The sequence below is a fragment of the Furipterus horrens genome, unplaced genomic scaffold (genome assembly GCF_987537825.1).
Source record: "Furipterus horrens unplaced genomic scaffold, mFurHor1.1.pri manual_scaffold_11, whole genome shotgun sequence".
In the NCBI taxonomy this organism is placed as follows: domain Eukaryota; kingdom Metazoa; phylum Chordata; class Mammalia; order Chiroptera; family Furipteridae; genus Furipterus; species Furipterus horrens.
Window position 1 is genome coordinate 82,571,522 of NW_028327181.1, and position 21,393 is coordinate 82,592,914.

At 39.5% G+C, this 21,393-nt stretch overlaps 1 protein-coding gene across 1 annotated transcript; it reads left to right on the plus strand.

The window, feature by feature from the left end:
- Positions 1 to 1,616: 1,616 nt before the first annotated feature.
- On the plus strand, positions 1,617 to 14,650 carry LOC149998626 (microtubule-associated serine/threonine-protein kinase 4-like). Its single transcript, XM_090291477.1, has 4 exons — positions 1,617 to 2,225; positions 11,091 to 11,192; positions 13,423 to 13,557; positions 14,559 to 14,650. The coding sequence occupies exons 1-2, from the start codon at positions 1,617 to 1,619 to the stop codon at positions 11,106 to 11,108; spliced, it is 627 nt and encodes a 208-aa protein (XP_090147603.1). The 3' UTR covers positions 11,109 to 11,192; positions 13,423 to 13,557; positions 14,559 to 14,650.
- The last annotated feature ends 6,743 nt before the right edge of the window (positions 14,651 to 21,393 follow it).

Consider the following 21,393-nt stretch of genomic DNA (forward strand, 5'->3'; position numbering starts at 1 on the left):
GGTGTGAGAGGCGGTCAGGTGCCGCCGCCAGGATCCGGAGATCCGGAGAAGCCGGAGTCACAGCGGGTAGGTAAACGAGCGCGGGGGATTGCGGGCAGAAACCTGACACTGTCCTCTGAGCTTGGCTTCTTCTTGAGCTCGCCTGCTTAGACCGTGCAGATCTGGGGCACCACGATTTCGACTTCAAGCAGTGTTTTCGGGTGCTGCTGACTCTGGACGTCTCCGTCGGGCGGTAGCCAGGTTATTTGGGACACCTCGCCATGGTTGGCCACCAGGTTACTGAACACGTACACTAGACTCCCGACCTTTTGCTGTGAGCGCCACGCATATGGAACCTGTTCTGAGCTTCTGTGGAGTGCCTGTCTCCTCTTCCCTCCCGGGCGTCTAGGACTTGAGGGTAAATGGAGATCTCCCCTGCTGATGACCTAGCTGTTTCTCAGGAGCTGTCAGTTTGGGTTCTTGGCCTACCCAAGCAGTAGCGCGTGACGCTGAACACACCCGCTTCTGAACACAATTTAGATGTGTAGGTTCCTTCTAAAGCGTTGGTGTTAAAGGGAATGGGGCCTTCGCTGCGAGGATCGCTCGCAGAGGACCTTCACACATCGCCCACTACTTTCATGAAAAGTGGGGTCCTCTACCTTTTCCAAATCCCTTACCCCTCTGACCCCTGTATATTATCACAGTGGAGGTCGGCTTAATCTCTAAAATTCCAAGAAGCCATTTGTGGTCCTGTGTCACACTGCTAAGATAACTTATGACCTCTAGTAGGGTTTACCCTATTATCTTTTGTTTTCCTGCAAATTCATTGGGAAATCAAATGGTGTATAGGCTCTGGCACTGTTTATACCCATTTGGGCAACATAGATCCTTTAATCCTAACTTTAATCTACTGTACTTCAGTTCTCCTTTGGGGCTTGTCAGAAATTTTGCAGACAGAGTGCACTGATCTTTTGGAGAAGCTTGTACAAGTGTTTTTTAGTGTTGTAATGATAATTTAATGTTCTGACTGCTGTCTATTGTATCTTAGTTCTGATTTTGGTTGTATATTAACAGAAATGATGGTAGAGAAACTGTTATTTACTGTGCAACATTTTGTGCGTTCTAGATTGTTTTTATTGACCTTTGGAAGACGGGTGCTGGTATCCAGACAAATGTAGGTGTGAAATGACTCCACACTGGAAATCTTTTATGTCTTATTTGTTTTAAAACATGGGAACATTTTCTTTGAGGATATATCCTATCTGATTAATATGCTATTAATATCCTATTTGATACGTTAGTTTCTGTGGCACTCATTCCAGAAGAACCAAGTTTCTGAAGTCCTTAATAAATGCCTTTTAACAGTTAACCTATAGCTAGTTTAATCAGTGCCCAGTGCCTCAGCCCATTTTTCATTTGCACGCAGGACTGATGGACGCCGCTGGTCCCTGGCTTCCCTCCCCTCCTCTGGCTATGGGACAAACACGCCCAGCTCCACGGTGTCTTCATCCTGTTCCTCCCAGGAGAAGTTGCATCAGTTACCATACCAACCAACACCGGATGAATTACACTTCTTATCGAAACATTTTTGTACTACCGAGAGCATTGCCGCAGAGAACAGATGCAGCAACACGCCCATGCGCCCCCGTTCTCGAAGTCTGAGCCCCGGACGTGCTCCCGCCTGCTGTGACCGTGAAATAATTATGATGAACCACGTCTACAAAGAAAGGTTCCCGAAGGCTACAGCTCAGATGGAAGAACGCCTGAAGGAAATTATCACCAGCTACTCTCCTGACCACGTTCTTCCCCTTGCAGACGGAGTGCTGAGTTTCACTCACCATCAGATTATTGAACTGGCTCGAGATTGCTTGGATAAATCCCACCAGGGTCTTATCACCTCACGATACTTCCTTGAATTACAGCACAAATTAGATAAGTTGCTACAGGAGGCCCACGATCGTTCAGAAAGTGGCGAATTGGCTTTTATAAAACAGCTAGTCCGAAAGATCCTGATTGTTATTGCCCGCCCTGCTCGGTTACTAGAGTGCCTGGAATTTGATCCTGAAGAATTTTACTACCTATTAGAAGCAGCGGAGGGCCATGCAAAAGAAGGACAGGGTATTAAAACTGACATTCCCAGGTACATCATCAGCCAGCTGGGGCTCAATAAGGATCCTTTGGAAGAAATGGCTCAGTTGGGAAACTATAATAGCGGGACAGCAGAAACACCAGAACCAGATGAATCAGTGAGTTTAATCAGTTTGTTTAATTTACATATTTTTATTTAGAAAAAAATTTCACACTTGTCTGAGACGAGGTGACAAGAGTTTTGAGATGTGGAATTATATAAATTAGAGGTTATTATTATTTTTAACATCTGGTAAATTTGCTTATTGACTATAATTGCCGAACCTGACCTTATATTTTTGTTCAATTCAGTTATTCAGGAACCGATGATTCAAATTTTCTAACCACTTTTTAGGATTGCAAAAGATCATCAGACTTTAAATCAGAAAACCTAGATTGATGTACAGGTTCAGCATTTATTAAGTGAAGGCTGACAGGTTACCTGACTTTCTGAGCTGGTCTGGATTGTATTGATAAAAATACAGCTCACTTTACTTCATAGGATTGTCACAGTGATTGAGATAGTAAATGTGAAATCATGATATAAATGAAAATATTGTCATTTTACTCTGAAATATGGACATATGTAAGTGCAGAATACTGTTGCTTTGCATCGTTTCAGAATTTCATGTTTTATATTGTGTGCTCTTTATCTGAAAATATTATTATACACTTTACCGCGATGATCTTTGCCCTACTTTTGAATGCAATAAAAGCTAGCCAGGAATAGTTTGATACTGTAAAACATTGAGTTAGTCACCTTGATTGATAAGTAGATGACTGGAAAATGAGTATAGCTTTGCATTTGAGAGTTTAAGACTGGTCTTTTCTGGTCGTCATGTATTGTCACATAAGAATTTACAAGTGCAGAGGAAGCTGAAGCTTTCGGTGCTTACATATAGTTAAATAAAGGTTAGAAATAGCCTTATTTATATTAAGTAAGACACTTTATCATTTCACTGAAAACTACTGAACACAGTATTTAGAAGTAGAAGCAACCTCTCTGAACATATAGTTAGATTCTTATTTAACAGGAGAAAACTGAGGCCCAGAAACAATCAGTAATTGGCTTGCTTGAAGTCATACGGCTTAGGCAGTGCCGGTACCTGAACTGGAAATGAGATTCCCAAGTGTTCTTTCTGTTCTGCTAACTTGTCTTCAGGCATCTTTATACGGTTTGGTAATATTTACTGGTTTGCCTTAAAATGGTTTCTCTTATGTATTGCCCCGGCTGGTGTGCCTCAGCGGATTGAATTCCATCCAGTCTGCAAACCAAAAGGTTGCCTGTTCGATTCCCAGTCAGAGCACATGCCTGGGCTGCAGACCAGGTCCCTGGTTTGGGGTGTGCCAGAGGCACTGAACTATGTTTCTCCCCCTCTCTGCCTCCCTCCGCCCCCCCCTAAAAATAAATTAAATTTAAAAAATATTTCTCATATTTTAAAGAAATCTATATGTGTATATACATTCCTCCCCCCCCCACCCCCCTTTTAGCTGACTGAGTTGTAAATTCTATGAAAACAAAAATACTGTGCTTGGCAAGATTTGCAGTGGAATGTTAGAAAGAAAGAAAATTAGTTCTATTCTTCAGAACAGTTATTCTGAGTTGATGCTTAGTTACTATCAGGTATCGAGATGTCTTCTTTCTGGCAAGTGGAAAAGACAGGATCTTTGTAACATGTCTCAGTGAGTGAAGGTTGTTGCTACTAAGCATGAGGAAGCTGTATTAATTACTTTGCTCCTGCTAAAAAAATTTCTCCAAGCTGTTTGTAATTTCATCATTGTTATGTTAATTTTCTCTTAATCTGTGCAATCACTTCTGTAATTATTTCATTCTGGGTAAATAGACAATGTAGAAGAGTTAGTTCTCTGTCTTCTTGGGAACTCTTTTTGCTTCCATTGATTTTACAAAACCTGTTTAGTCTCTCTCCCCTTTCTTAGAGCCTGTAGTGCCAGGTACTTACTATCACTGCTGCTTTGCCCACACCCTCTTTGCAGGTCTCTCTCTCTCTCTCTCTCTCTCTCTCTCTCTCTCTCTCTCTGGTATGGAATAAACTCCAGATTAGAGAATCCAGACTAACCTCAGAAGCAAACTAGATGAATGGAAGTGATAATTTGTTGTTGTGTTGGTTAATACTGTGCTTTCACAAAGACTTGAAAATATTTGGTGGGGGGGGGCTAAACTTTTAAGGAGTTCATTGCTTCAAGAAACTTAATTGTCTAGAAAGCACCTTTGTATAGAGTGAACTGATATTATGTATTGTGTAAACCCTTATTATGAAAAGCTCATTTTAAAATATGCTCTTCAAGGTTTTGGAAATTTGAATAGGTGATAATTTTCTGTATCAGATAAAAGATGTTCTTAAAGCTTAAGGCATTTTTAAATTAAGCAAGAGCAACCGATTGAGTAATCCTATCCCAGCTGATGTAACTAATTGCTGTGGAGTTTGTCAGGAGTCTTCCAAAAGTACATATATTTTTTAGTAATGCTTTGTGATGTTTTCTCTTGTTCTTGAGGTTCATTAGTAACAATAACCGGGGTCTTTACACATTTTTCTGAAAGGACTGGGTAGGTAGTGATAAGAGTCAAGAAGGCTATGAAGCGAAATTGCCTTGGTTCAAATTCCAGCTCTACTGCTGCGCAACCGTTGGGCTAATTACTTAGCCTCTTGCTGTCTCCATTTCCTCCTTGACAATGTAGTCAGTGTTTTTGTTGTTAGGGTTAAGTGAATAGATTTACATTAAGCATTTAGAATAGTGCCTGGCATACAGCTAACCATGATTACCATCATTGTCGTCATCCTGTGGCCTGCTGAGCAGTTGCTATGAACTCTTTCCCAACCCTGTTTTGAAAGCACATCTTTTTGTCGCTGCTTACTTGGTTATTGTTTGGTATTATTAATGAGATCTCGGTAAATAGATGTATTTATATACACAATTTTATTTTGTGGATTTTTACATGTGGGATTCTTAACAAAATGAGTCATTCTTATAGGTCATTTTCTTAACCTTTTTGTATTATTGTCAATAGTTCACATTATAGGGATCCAGAATGAGTCACCCCAAGGTGTGCCTTTGTGGTATGAAGGTTATTTTGAGCTGAAGTGAACTGAGACCCCTGCAGGATAGAGAAACTCCTGCCTCTCCTCCCCCAACTACCTCTAGAAGAACTTGAATTAGAGGCCTTGCCCACAATAAGAGATTATCAGACATAACCTCCTTTGACCTGTCTGTATGGCAGGGCAAACTACTGCTTACGGAACAACTGCTCTAATCGTCTGGCAGTGACACTCAAGCCTCAAGGTGCCCGTCTCATCCTAAGCTCGCAATGACGTATATACGGCATTTTCCCTTTCTGTCTCTGGATCCCTCGTGTGCGCGGGAACTCTGTGATGTAGTTGGGCTTCCCGTGCCTGGGGAGTTAAATTTGATTTTCTCTCGTCAATCTGTCTCATTGATTTGATTCCTCAGCCAGCCAAAAGGAACCGGAGGAAGGAAGGATTTTTTCCCTTTCCCCACAGCATTATCTGGGTAAGCCATAACACGGAATTTGAGAATTAAAATCGGGGGATTTGCTGTTTAGGGATGTGTTCTAGTGCTTACGTCTTTGCATGGAAAGATCCGATCCTTTTGCATTGACATCTGTTCATTCATCCAATCATTGAACAAAATACCTGTGTCCTAGGTTCTGGGGAAAACAATGAAAACAAAGGCAAACAGATACTTTTGTCGAAAGCCTGATAGAGAAAAACATAAACACAGAAGTGAAAGAATAAACACAGCATAACAAATGTTAAAAAGGAAACAACAAAGGGTCTGAGAGAGAATGAATGTGGATATCTGCCTGTTTGAGACTCTGGCATGGTACACCTGTAATACCGTGATACGAGGTTAGGTAGGAAACACATGTGTGGTTGAGGTTATGTAGTTTTCCAGGCTATGTAAATTAGTTTGAATTTTATCTGGGAGCAATAGGAAGTCATTCTCCAGTTTCAAGTAGGGAGTAATATGATTTATATGAAGTTCACTCTTGCTCATATGTGAAGGATGAATTGAAGGGGCAAGAATAGAAATGGAGACATGAAGATGGCCTGATCCAGATGGTAGCAAAAGTGGAGAGCCGTGAGTGGGTGGATGCTAAATATATTTGGAAGAGTACTGGGGCCTGAATTAGATGTGAGGAGTCAGGGATAGCTGTGCTTCTCTGTGTGGTATAACTGGGTGGATGGTTGTGCCAAGCACCGGGAGAGGGAGGGTTTGGGAAGGACTGGATGTGTTACCAGAAGAGGAAGAGGGATGAGGCTGGGTTTTAAAAAGAACATGTTAAATTTGAGATGCTTGGGAATCGTCCAGGTGGTACTTTATTAGGAATACTAATCTAGAGCTCAGGACCGGAAGTACAAATCCATGCTAGTATTTTAAACTATGGAACCAGATAAGTCACTTGGAGAAACCTGGCAATGGGTCAGGTCAGGTAAATGAGAGCCAGCAAAGGACACTGATAAATAAGTGTTTGAAGAAAGAATGATCAGAAAATCCAACACTAATAAAAAGTGGTTACAGCTACACAGATGAGGCAGAGGGGTGAGCGAGGTTTGTCATTTTTTTTAGGGGGCTGGGTATCAAGCATGTGATTTACTCAGAATTCTTTTAAGAAATGTTCAGCTCTGTCAGATGCTGCTCTGTGGTCTAGAAGACAGAATAAAGTCCAGTAAAGTTGAATTGGTGGATCTGACTGACCTCTTCTTTCCTCATTTTTGAGTCTGTTTCCTTCCAGAAACTTTGAAGTCTCCACATTGCAAAAGCTGTGTAATCAGGAGAGCATACAAGGTTCTCCTGCCCCTTGTAAGTTTTTAAGATCTAATTTTTAGGAGATTTTAGCGCTGCTTCTGTGGGTAGAGGAATTTCTTCAGTTTATACTAATTACAGATATCGCTAGAATCTCTGTACCTGCAAAACTCTATAATTTTTATAAATTTAAGTATCTGAATCAATCAGTAACCTTAGTAGCTGTTGGGAGGTGAAACATGCCCGCAGGCTCCCACCTCAAAGGCTTTGTACTTCTTTTCCTCTTTCCCTACAGTGCTCTTCCCCGTGTTTTTCCGTGGCTTTTCTCTAATGTTAAGTTCTCAGAGAAAGCTTCTTTTACCCACCTTGTGAAAAATTGTGCACGATCCACACGCATATACACACTCCCAAATTTCCTTACTTTTCACTGTAGCAGTTATCACTATTGAGTATTTTGCTGTGTAACAACTTAGCTCCAGAATTTCGTGATTTAAAAATTCATTTGATATTTCTCGTGATTCTGTGAGTTAGGTTGGGCAGTCCTGGTCCGGGCTAGCGTGGCTCTTTAGCTAGGCCGGTCTTGGCTGGGATGCCTTTGCTCCACATGGTCCCCTCTGCCTCAGCAGGTTAGCCGGGGCCTTTTTCACACGGGCCGGGGGTTCCAAAGAGCAGTCAGAGAAAACAGACAGGTCCCAGGGCAAGTGCTTTTCAAGCCTGTGCGCACAGAGCTGACTTCAGCGGAAGCTGATCTGCCATCTGTGACCACCACCCCCCTCCCCCCACCGTGCGCACAGGAACTCTGTGCTGTGCTTCTGGCCCCGAAGCTCCGGGGTATGTCTCCTACCGGCTCTGGCGCCAGAGCCTCTCAGCACCTGGTGGTTCCCCTTCCCATAGGTTAGTGTACTTCATGCTTCACTAATATGGGGAACAGTTTAGGCTGGAAATGTATACCCTCATAACCTACTAAGCCATTTTTGGGAGATTTATTGAGATTTTGAACACTTAAATTCTATCCTAACTTGGAGTTTTAATTTGTTGAATTCCCCAAGACTTAGAAAGTTCAAAAAGATTCAGAGAATTTATCTCATATGTTCTCATTCAAATAATGCATCTTCTTAGAACACATTCTTGAACTGCCACAAGCATGTGTTAGATACTGTCTGACTCTGAGTCAGATGATCTGATAGTCACTCTGATATTGCGCGTGGTGTTTGAGTTTTCTTTGGCTTTATGCTGTATCAAAGCCTCACTAGTCAAGATATGTTACTCTTCACTTATTTATTAAGTTTCCAGGAATAAATTGCAATTTCTTAATCTTAATAATTTTAGGAAAATCTACAGCTATTTTGGAGTAGTCTATGACCGAAGTTACTAAATAATCCAGTTAAGGATACACACTTCTGAAAGCAAGAAAGGTATACTAATCAAGTTGGCTGCCTTATATGCTTTATATGGGAAAATCTGTTTTATTAGTTTTTTTGTATGTGAGAAAGTGGGATCATTTGGATAGATTATTTTCTGAAGTGGAAGTGTGCTCATTTTATTTTGCAACACAGTGGCTAAGAAAATTAGAATCAGTGGTTTCACTCATCTTACTTGCTTTTCCTTTTCATCTTGTTAAATTCCCCAGTAGCTCTTCTATTACTCAGGGAGTTGCTGTTTTCATTTTCTCCTTAAATGTTTCTGTGTTTCTTTGAAGAACTCACAATAATTTAGTTTCACAGTGTTTGCATTACAAATGCAGCTAATGTTTAAAATGAATGGATTATTATAGTCTTAGCACCGATGTACAGCCTACAAAGAACCTTTGTGAGCTGATTTTAGCAGTATTTTCTAAGGACTTCTGCCAGAAACAAACAAAAAAACCCATATATCTTAAGGTCAACCTTTTATTTTGAATGCTTCAGCTGTGTTTAAAATCTGCAAGTTTACAGCCTTTTAAAGCATTTCTTGTATCTAGATATGTCTTCACAATGAAAATTATATTGGATGTTTGAATTATGCTTTCCTGTTTCTACCTTCTCATCTCATCCACAGACCTATAGAGTTTATTTCAACAACTTAATTCTCAATACATGCTGTTAAAATTGATATTACAACACTTCCACTGCACAGTAAGCTCCGTTGGATATCAGGAAGATATTCTAGGTTCCTGTTTGAGGAGAGTTCAGTCCTTTTGGATTTATTCCCACGCACTATTCCATCATAGATTTCCAAAATTTATGCTTCTGCGTTCCACCGTGAAAAGTGGCTCTCCTTAAAAATTAGTACTTCCTCTTACCCTACCTAGCTGCATAGGTAGGCTAGAGCCCTTTACTCCATAATGATTTTTAACAAATTGTCCTTTTAGTACTTTTCAAAATGTTTAGATTGATGATAATTCATTTTTGTTATCCAACATAACAAAGTAAGATTTTTCTGATTCTTTGGCTGCTTCTCTGGAAACCAGTTTTGCAAGTTCATGTGTAGTATGTGGAAAACAAGTGTCTGTAAGTGACTACTCAGGGAAGAATTCACTATGATTATTTTGGGAAATTGTGACATTCGTGAAATGGGCTTGGAGAAACTAACATTAAGTGCCTGCTGTGTACCTGTCACTGTGCATGACAGTTATCTATAATTTCTCTTGAAGTAGAGAGACTAAATTACTGAGAATACTCCAAACCAACACACACACACAAATTAAAGATGACATGAATATAGAAATGGGGATATTTTACAAATGAACTCAAATGCAAAGGCTTAAATTAGTTACTCAAGTCGTGCAGCTAATAAATACATGATGCTGGAAGGATTCTTTTAGCTCCAGTAAATAAAGCAACTTTCAGTTAAGGAGAATAGAATTAGAATAGGGTAGAATGCATTCGGCCTAGGGTGTGGAATACAGACAGGTGACATACCAAGTCCACGGGCTGCTTGCTCTGATATGACCTGAAGTCCATCAAGATGTATTGGCAGCTTTGGGGAACCAAGTTTTTCTGTTCCCCTATAAAATTGGTCCTTTTATGATGTTGAAAATGATAATGAGTAAGATTAACAGGGTATGTTAATGCTAGCCTGAGTAGTCACTGTTGTGATTTGAAGACACGGGCTGCAAAATACTTAGGGTATATCTGGGATAAAAGACGGTCTGGCTTACGCAGTTTAGTCCACTCAGGGCATCTGGATCTTGGTATAGATGCCACATTTTAGTGTCTGCTTCTCAGCTTTTTAGCTTGTAAATTTGAAGTAGTAAGTGTATATCTGAATGGACACCAGAGGATGGAATTATTCTAACCAAGTTCACAAACCAGAATACCAATTTATTACTATTACCAAGAAAAATATTACTGTACTGTGATCTGGTTCCCCTTGTTTATACTAATCAGTGTTGGATTAGTCTGCTAGGGCTACCATAACAATGCCATAGACTAGTTGACTTAAACAACAGACATTTATTTTCTCCCCGTTTCAGAGTCTGGACATATGAAATTGAGGAGCTGACAGGGTTGGGTTCTGATGAGGCCTCTCTTTCTGGCTTGCAGACAGCTGCTTTCTTGTGTCCTCACATGGACTTTCCTCTATGTGCTTGCAGAGAGAGAGGTGTCTGGTGTCTCTTTTCATCTTCTGGTGACACTGGTTCTATTGGATTAGGGCCCCACCCTTACGATCTCATTTAACCTTAACTACTCCAACTACAAATAAAGTAAACACATTGTTCAGGTAAAGATATGGTAGTACTGCCATGTTGTGTCTGTATGCAGTTTTATTTAGTCACGGGTGCAAAGCAGAATTATGTACAGTAGTCCCTCTCTATATGGCTGTTCACTTATCGTGGCCTCACTGTATTGCAGGATTTTTAAAAATATTATATTTATCGTGGATTTTTCACTGTATTGTGGGATTTTGCGGTACTGTATACATATGTTGTTAAAGTTATGTAGGTTTAAGAGTATAGAATGTGTTTAAGAACATAAGTAGTGTTTATAAAAGTGTGGAAAAGGTTAATAAGGGAGTGGGAAAGGTTAATAAGGGACTGGGAAAGCTTTATAGTGTGTGGGAAGGGTTTATAAAGCCTTAAAATATATATAAATACTAAAATAAGTGTAAGGTTCCTACTTCGTGGATTTTCACCTGTCCCGGGGGGATCTAGAATGTAATGCCCGTGATAAGTGAGGGAATACTGTAATGTATCACTGGATTTTATTTTGCTTTATTAGCTCCTCAAGAGTTATTGATCTATGAAATGGCAGAGAATGGAAAAAATTGTGACCAGAGACGTGTAGCAATGAACAAGGAACAATATAATGGAAAATTCACAGGTAAAGTATGGCAGTTTGGAGGGAGAAGATCTATGGGTTTAAATTATATGCTTTTCACTGGAATAAAATAGAAATATATCTATTATTTGTTATTTTTATAGTAAAGTAATATTCTATATAATAATACAAGGTTCTTATATAAGATTAATTATATTTTGTTTACTCTTCAGAGTAAATTAAATTATGAGTCCGGGCCTATAAGGTGATTTTTTTTCACAGTGATAGTCGAGGCAGCCTGGCCACCGTCACATTTAGTATTCTAGGTACAAGATTATTATTGTTAATTTTATTGTATGAAAAGTATTTGGTGCCCAATTTCATGATGCTATTTTGTAACTTTAGAGATAGATTATAAATTTACTTATTACAGGAACCCTAAATTATATAATTATCAAAAAAGTCAGAATATGATTATTGTGGATTTATTTCAAAATCTTGAGACAAATTTATATTTTAACCAAATTTGAAATTTGTGGGGTAAATTGCAGTATGTTTGACTCTTATTCATACATATACCCTGAAAATTACAGAATTTATTTATATAGATGATTTAACAAAAATCTTTCCTTTGTATATTAAAGGAAAATGAAAGGTTTTCCTTTTCTGTTCATTGTAATGGATTTCCTTTTAACTTCTAGATTGTTTAGCATCTCAAACACATCACAAATTACACTCCAGTATGGTAATATTATTATAGCAGATATTTTCTTCTATTGGAAGAGGTGTAAGCTATCTGAAACAGTTGCCATATGTTTGCTTTGATCACTGAATGGCCTTGCAGAACACATTTTGTAGCACTGATCTGCCTTCTGGGTTACTTTGCCAATAAATTTTACATTGTTTCACTAGGCGTTTCAGGATTAAGAGATAGGCATCGTATATGTCACGGTCTCTCCCATTAGTAGCTTTTACATGTTTTTTTGTCTTTTCAACTAGCACATTTATATATGCTCCCCCTACTGCCTCACCCCCAGAAATTTAAAATTAATGTTTCTATGACATACTCTTCTTCTTTACCACAGGTTTTATTTTTTACTAAATATTTGCCAGAGGTTGTGCTATAACTGTACATGAAGACCTTGTTCTTTATTCAAGATGCTTAGTACTCCATTGTATGAGTATACCATACTAGAATCATCCCTCTGTCCTCTGTTGATAACATTTCAGTTGTTTATAATCTTTTGCTAGGACAAATAATGCCTCATTGAATAAGCTTGTACAAAACTTATTTCTCCTTACACCTAATCATTCTTAAAAATAGAATTATTGGATTACAGGGTACAGTAGGTCCCCTTATTTATGGGGGAAACATTCCAAGAGGATGCCTGAAACCATGGATAGTACCAAACCCTAAATATGCTGTTTTTCTTTCATGCATTCATATGCTTTATGGCTTCTCTTTGGCGTATCCGAATTATCAGCATCACTAGTCTTGTGCTTTGAAGCTATTATCAAGTTAAATAAGAATTACTTGAACACCAGCACTGTGGTAACTGCAGTAGTCCATCTGGTGACCGAGACAGCTACGAAGTGACTAGTGAGCAGGTAGCAGAGACAGCACGGTCAGCGCCAGATTTCATCGCATTACTCACAACAGTGCGCAATTTAAAACCTATGAATTGCTGATCTCTGGAATCAGACCAAGGCTGACCATGGGTACTGAAAATGGAACCATGTATAAGGTGGGGCTACTCTATGTGTATTGCAATTTTGATAGATGATGACAATAATAACTAACCTTAATTGTGCCCTTAACTAAGGGTCAAACTTCTGAGAGCTTTACTATATGAATTAATTTAATCTTTATCATGACCCTATAAAGTAAGTACTATTTTCGTCTTCATTTCAGAGAGAGATAACTGAGGCATAGACAGGTTAACCAACTTGCCCAAGGTCACAGGACTAGTTAAGCGCCAAGACCAGGATTTGGAACGAAGTAATTTGCCTTCACATTTTGAGCTCTAAATCACTTTGCTCTACGATATAAGCTAAATTGCACTCCGTAGAGGTGGGATAATGTAGTATTCCAGTAATGTACAAAAGAGAAACTTGTGTCCTAACAGTAAGATAATTGCATAAAAAATGTTAAGAGTTGTCCTAGTGTGAACCACATTGTTTTTTTGAGGTTCATATGCCGTCATTCAAATGTGGGATGGGAAAGTAGACGAATTATGAAAGTGATTGGAAAAAGCGAGCATTTTGTTTTAATTTCCGCACTAATGTTTTTCAGATCCCTCTTCAATGAATGAAAAGAAGAAGAGGGATCGGGAAGAAAGGCAGAATATTGTCCTGTGGAGACAGCCACTCATTACCTTGCAGTATTTTTCTCTGGAAATCCTAGTAATCTTGAAGGATGGACCTCAAAGTAAAGAGTCTTCCATAATCTTTTATATAACTCTTATTTACTAATTTTAGAAATCTTCAGCAAGCTCCTACTCCCTGCCACCTGCTTTATGAAATGGATTGAATTTAGAATGTTATGGGAATATATTTATTTTCCTTTCCCATAGTTTGCAGAAAAATAGGTTAAGGGAACATACTATTGACAGTTGACCGCTATCTCATGTTGAATCTTTTATGCAAAACAGAATACTGAAAACGAGATTTTTTTTCTGGCTTTGCTTTAAGGAGGAAGACCTGTGTATATTGAATACACTGATTCTTTAGTAGGACAAGGTTCAGGATACGTGGCACTGTTACTGACAGTTTGAGCCAATGAGAAAAGACTGCCAAGAAAATGTGTTCTATCTTGAATTTAGTACTTGTAAGCCCTATTTCAGACATCATAAAGAGGAAGTGGAACTTTTACTTGCCTTATCATTTTTGACTTGCCTTTCCAAGTTATTATCTATAATATCTTGCATTTTTATTATACTTACAATTAATAAAACATTTTGTAACATTTTTCAGTTCATTTGATCTTTAAAGCAACTCCATAAAGAAGCTAAAACAAGTATATGATTATCATGATTTTTAAAACAAGAAACAGAATCAGACTGGTTAAGTGTCTTACTCCAAGTGCAGTATTTAAGGAACTTGGGATTCTGACCCAAGTCTTCTGACTTGAAGGCCAGTGCTCTCCAGTGTATTACAGTGCTTCTCCTAATTAGAAGTTTGGTGTAAATAAGATTAGTCTTTGGATAAGGGAATAAAATTGAGTTCTGTAGCCATGTATCTTCCCTGGACCCCTTCTATACCCCAAGAGACCATAGTGATTAAGGACAAAAGAGCTCATCCCAGAAAGAACTGATCCTGTAGCTGAGCTAAAAAAACCGAACTGCTTTGACAGGATATTGTTTTTGAGAATGATGAATCCTGAAAATGAAACTGAGCTATTTCATTAATTTTTTAAAATATGTTTTTAAGATTATGGCATCGTCAAAACACTGTGGTGTCTTGTTTACTGCTGCTCGCTGTGCTTATAGCTACGTATTATGTCGAAGGAGCACATCAGCAGGTAAGAGGTTCGGTAACTGCGTTTCTGTTCTTTTACCTTTCCGCATCCCAGCTTCAAAATGGGACTCCTGCGGATGTCATAGGGTTTCTACTCTTAATGTTTTTAGGCTTGATTTTGCTTTTTAAATTTATCTGAAAGTATTATTCCATAGATGTATTGAACGTTCCACATTAGCACACATTGGCACACAACCTGCCAAGTCTCTTAACCCACCTGCATTCCAGGTGCCTGCCTAAATTTAAGCACAGAGCAAGAATTATTTTTCTGTATAGGGCCTTTTGTTCTGGGGGCGGGGATGTGTGGAAGCAGTGACCAAGCTAATGCTTTGGTGGGTAAGTGGAGAAGGGCATGTCCCGATGAAGACCTGTTAGCCGTGGGTTTTAATCACGCTCACCTGTGATGGTAGCAAGACCACGAGCACACAAAGAGGTAGAGAGGGGGACTTCCGGCCAAGATGGAGGCTTAGACGCACATGCTCGGCTTCCCTCTACAACTAGAGAGGAATACAACTACTTTAAAACAAAAGATAACTAGAAATTCCAGAAAATAAAACTACACGGAAGCCCAACGTATGAAGTTATAAACCAGCGGCGCTCTTTGGGCAAGTAAGAGCAAAAGTGGGCGGTGCTGTTTGCGGCCGCACCAGGGACAGCGGGAGGGAGAGCAATCCCAGCGGCAGGGAGGACAATCCCGGCTGCAGTCAAACCCCGGCGGCTCGCGACCCCAACGCTGGAAGAAGCAGCCACCACATCGCCTCGAACAGTGAGGCCCAGGGGGCAGGAGGACAGATCCCCGGTCTCCTAGCGGAATAACTGTGTGAATCCATCTTGGACCCCCGCCCCCACACAAACCGCCACAGGGCTGCGAAATAGGTTGCGGATCGCCAGTGGACGCTGGGCAGTGACGACAAAGCGCCGGCGAGAAAGGTTGCGGATCGGCGCAGGTCGCTGGGTTGTGACGAGTACGCAGGCACTGCCCCCTATAGCCGGCCCAAGAAAACAAAACGCATCTGTCAAAATGAGGCAGACTACTATAGAAATCCCGGTGGCGCAGCTCACCAGGCAACAGATGAGGAATCTGACAGATGAACAAATAAGAAACCTGTCAGCGGCTCAGTTCAGGGCCATTGTTATCAGGTGGCTTACAGAATTCACAAAAGATCTGGAAAAAGATGAGAAAGAATCGAAAAACACGCATACTGAAAGGAACAAAACCACATACGAGACAGATGGTGAGGAAATAAAATCCAGAGTTCAAATCAACAAACCAGAACACAAAGAAGGAACAAACAGTCAACCAGTGCAGAGAGAAAAAACGGGAAGCAAGGAAAGTGATGAGAGGATCAGAAACCTCTGGGACAGCTATAAAAGGCCCAACATAAGAATCATTGGTTTGCCAGAGGGCGAAGAAGATGAACTAGAAATTGAAAAATTAAGTGAAAATATAATAAAGCAGAACTTCCCTAACTTGGGGAAGGAAACAGACTTACAGGTCCAGGAAGCACAGAGAGTTCCAAAACAACTGGACCCAGGGAGAACCACTCCAAGACACATTATAATCAAAATGTCAAAAGTTAAAGAGAGAATCTTAAAAGCAGCAAGAGAGAAGAAAAGAATCATGTACAAAGGGGTCCCAATTAGACTATCAGCTGACTTCTCAAGGGAGACCCTGCAGGCAAGAAGGGACTGGCAAGAAATATTCAAAGTAATGAAAATCCAAAACCTACAACCACGAATACTCTATCCAGCGAAATTGTCATTCAGAATAGAAGGGCAGAGAAGGTGTTTCCAGGGCAAAATAAAACTGAAAGAGCTCATTAGATCCAAACCACTGTTATATGAGATGTTAAAGGGACTGGTTTAGAAAAAGGAGGATCAAAACTATGAATACTAAAATGAAAACTGCATCACAAGAAACAACAACAGAAGCTAGGGAATTGAAACAAAGGCAAACTAAACAGGCAACAAGAGTGGATAAAGAACTATAGGTATGGGGAGCATATTGGGGGGAGGTCAGCAGGGAGGGGGAAGGGGGAGAGGGAGGGAGATGATATAGGAATTAAGGAGCATGGTAGGAGGGAATGGAATAGACAGAGGTTGAGAAGAACTATATGCACAACTAATGGACATGGTCTAAAAGGGGGGGGACAACTGGAGGGAGGGGGGCCACCGGGTGGAGGGGAGAAGAGGGAAGGGAAATTGGGACAAATGTAACATTATAATAAAAAAAACACATTAAAAAAAAAATAGAGAGGGGAAGCCTCGTGCTCCCTCTGCATCTGAGCAGGACATGGTGGGGACCATGAATGTGAGGAATCGCAGTAGATCTGCAGCGAGTGTAACTGAGTGGGGTCTTCCAGCCTTGGTTTTTCTTCAGTACCTGGCAACTGGCCCTTGGGGATCAAGGGAATCATCCTAAACATAGTTACTCTATTTCACGCTGTGGAATGTCCTGAGTCAATAACGCCCTTTAAAAACATACCTTTTCTCCTTTTGTTGTGTTGCCAATCAGGTTTAAGTTGGGGTTTATTTTTCTCCTCTCTGAACAACATTCCGATATTTGCTGGTTCCCAACTTATTTGACTGGCATGTAGGGCTTTGGACTGACAAAAAGCTGTCCCATGAGTCCTTCATAATCAAAAATGGTCTCTTCTTTTTTGACAGATGTAGTATATTTAACAAATGCAGAAGGCTCTTTCATGAGAGCATTACAAGAGCATTTAAAGAGTGAACCCAAAGGGGAGAAAATTGGAACTGTTGTAACAATATAATCAATAAAAAACATTTAAAAAATAAAATAAAAAAAAGAGGAGAGAAAAAAAAAAAGGAGAGAAAAGAGAAAATAAAATAAAATAAAGAGTGAACCCTAAGGGATTAGTAAATGAGAACTGTTAAAAAATACAGTTCCAGAAATTTCATATTAAGATTTTTATAATGTAGTTTTTGTTGAACTAAAATGAATATAATGAAGTGTAAGGTCACCATAACGATAAAATTTATTTAGGAAGCCTAATGTATTGTCACTTGTTTCTCTTATGTGTATTTAGTCAAGGTTCGGTGTTTGGGTTTTTGTTTGTTTGTTTTGTTTTTCCTTCTTATTTCCAAAATATTATTTAGAGAAATTTGGGGGTTAGAAGCTTAAGAATGCAAAATAAATTTGACTCTCCATTGTGTGTGTGAAATTATTAGTGACTTACATTTTCCAGGAGAAAACCAGAGGCTGAAAGAAATCCTCCTGTGCTATATCACAACAGCCACGCTCGACCCACTGGTGCCTGTAACTGTGGAAGGAAACAAGCACCTCGAGATGATCCCTCTGATATCAAGGCAGCTAACTTTTATCAGGTGGACTGGATTTTTTTCTTGTTTCTTTTTTTTTTCCTTTTTTTCCTGTTAACTACCAATTGAGTAAAATCATATTTTCAGAAGTAAAATATCTAGAAAAATAAATGTGACTGCTGTGTGGTATGTAAACAAGGGAAAGTTATTGACATGTACTTATTTGCTTACTCATTAATTGTTGATCTTTTCTGAATGAAGACTTTTTTTGTGTTATATTAAATGAAAAACTCTATAGCCCCCACCCAACCCCGCCCCGCTCACTTCTTCCTTTATAGCTTCTGGAAGAAAAAGGTTATGGAAAATTGGATTGTATCAATTTCCCAATATTTGCACTAATGCTAGTGTGGCATCAAGATGTTTAATAGACCCTGAAACAGACTGGTCACTGTGCCCTGTGTACTGGTACTTGTAATCTGTTATTGTCAACTGTAATCCGAGTGCCTAAAAGCTATTGATGATTCATAAATTTTGACCTTGTATCTCCCATGCATACCCTTCTCAATGAAAAACATGAAGGACAGAGGTCTTGTGCTATCCTCCACCAGAGGGAACAGCCGCCTCCCTTATCCCCCAGACAAAATACAGTGTCCTGGATAGATTTGTTCCGCCGTGGTTGTGAGACCTCTGCTGGACAGAATAGTTTCCATCCAAGCCTAGGGCGTTGGAGGCAACTCTGCCTTATGCACCAAATAAAGCTATTCCTGGAAAGAGAAGTGCAGTTATAATGGGAAGAGGAGGACGGGGAGATGACACAGCTCAAGCATCTGTTGGCTTTGAATATGAAGACTCTTGAGGTCAGAGGTTTATGTGCTCAGGGCCTGACAAAGTAGTGAAAGTACTAGGAAGTGGACCAAAGGAATCAGCTGTAAAAGCCCTGAATAGTGATATGCCCTTATATATGCTGTCATTGTCTCAGGGCGGAGGGCTAAAACCACATTATGCTCAACTTACGGGGCTTTTTGTTGTGGTTCCTGATGCTCCTTTGCAGATATTACTAATGCCTCAGGTGAGAAATTGGCCCTTTCCGTATTCAGAAACAAAAATGCTGTTGCCAGTGTTTGGGTTACTTTTTTTCCTTAATTTTATTTATTGATTTTAGAGGAGGAGGAATGTTGATTTGTTGTTCCACTTATTTGTGTATTAATTGATTATTTGCCTCTTGTGTGTCCTGACCGGAGATCAAACCTGCAACCTTGGCACATTGGGACAACACTAACTGAGCCACCTGGCCAGGGCCTGATGCTTGTTTTGATTGTTTTTAAAAAGTACAGGATAATGGCAAAGTAATTATTTAATTGAGCAGGCCTTAATTTTAAATACTTTTTATACCTAATATTCTTTTTCTTGAAAAATAAATTATGTGTTAATCAGTTCATGCCATCAATTCACATCAATTGGCTGAGGCAGAACTTGAAGTTAAAATTTGTAGAAAAGCAGGGTAATATTTGAGCCTAAATAATGACGTATTAGATATGATTAAAATTAGGAGTGTACCCATTACCTACAAATCTATTGTTTGTTTAGGCGTTTACCTTTCAGGTGTTTCTTATTGAAAAATGAAAAAAATAATTCTATTATCTGTTTTTCGGGTATAACCAGGCCCACCACCATGTCCAGTATTCTACCCAGGAAAACAAGAAATCACTTTCCCACCAGATGGCCTCTGGGTTTTGAGATTTCCTTAAACATATGTGACAGAGAGAGAGCCATGTTTGCCCCCGAAGGAAAGCGTGCAGTTAATGAGTTACAAGGTGCTCCATGGGATTCTTAAAGCAGTAACACAGTAAGTGCGTTCCAGCCAGTTCATTTCTAGACTTGAGCTGGTTTTTGTTTCTGGTGTATACGGAGTTATTGATTTGGTATGTGTATACAGTGTTTTCTTGAACCCACAGCGGGTTTTGTTTACAGAAGCTCAGTATTCGGACAATAATTGTTCTACTGTTCCGTGATAACATTGATATTTATTGTCAGTGGGGCTACAACTCTCTAATAAACATCGGTCATTCTAGAAAAGGACTTAAAATATATGGTTGATACCTCTGTTTTCTCTTGTGTCTGTGTCACTGTCCATAATAAAACATGTTTCTATCAAAACTAAATGTTGCATAATCATGTTGAGCCAAAACTTTGTTACTGCTAAAATTATGTTTTATCTGGGATTTTCCTTAAGATGCTGTTCCTGAAATTATCTTTTTTATTTATTTATTTATTTATTTTTTATTTTGGTTTTTCAATTACAGTTGTCCCCTTTCCCCCTAATTTCTCTCCCCCACCCAACCCACCCCCTCTCCCGCAAACATATCCCTCCCCGTTGTCCATGTCCATGAGTCTTTTATACGGGTTCTTTGACTAATCCCTTCCCTTACTTCTTCCCCTTCTCTCCCTCTCCCCTCCCCCCTATTGACTGCTATTCTGCTCTTTGTTCTATTTAGTTCCTTTGTTTGTGTTGTTCTTCAGTTTCCTGTATTAGGTGATATCATATGGTATTTTTCTTTCTTTGCCTGGCTTATTTCACTAAGCATAATTCTCTCTAGTTCCATCCATGTTGTTGCAAATGGCAGGAGTTCCTTCTTTCTTTCTGCTGCATAGGACTCCATTGTGTAAATGTACCACAGTTTTTTGATCCACTCATCTACAGATGGGCACTTAGGTTGTTTCCAGCACTTAGCTATTGTAAACAGTGCTGCAATGAACATAGGAGTGCATAAGTTCTTTTGAATTGGTGTTTCAAGATTCTTCGGGTATAATCCTAGCAGTGGAGTCGCTGGTTCAAAAGGCAGTTCCATTTTTAACCTTTTGAGGTAATTTCATACTGTTCTCCATAGTGGCTGCACCAGTCTGCATTCCCACCAACAGTGCAGTAGGGTTCCCGTTTCTCCACATCCTCGCCAGCACTTGTTGCTTGTTGATTTGTTGACGATGGCCATTCTGACTGGTGTAAAATGGTATCTCATTGTGGTTTTTATTTGCATCTCCCTGATGGCTAATGATGTTGAGCATTTTTTCATGTGTCTATGGACCTTCTGTATGTCCTCTTCGGAGAAGTGTTTGTTCAGGTCCCTTGCCCATTTTTTAATTGGGTTGTTTGTTTTCTTGATGTTGAGTCGTATCAGCTCTTTATATATTTTGGAAATCAGTCCCCTGTCTGTGATGTCATTGGCAAATATGTTTTCCCATATGGTTGGTTTCCTTTTCATCTTGCTGATGTTGAAATTATCTTGAAACAAGCCCTGTTGTTTGGTTTACAATTTTGTTACCTGAGTTAGATTCTTTATTCTTTTTACCATTTTATTCTTGGACTGCTGAAATACCTTATTTTAAATGAGTGCTATCTGAGTTAAATCTTTTCAATCCAAAATATTACACACTTTATTCTTTAAAAATTTCAATACCGTGAAACAAT

What these genes read in the sequence shown, in the direction of transcription:
- LOC149998626 (XM_090291477.1), top strand. Translation starts at nt 1,617, where the DNA reads ATGCGCCCCCGTTCTCGAAGTCTGAGCCCCGGACGTGCTCCCGCCTGC.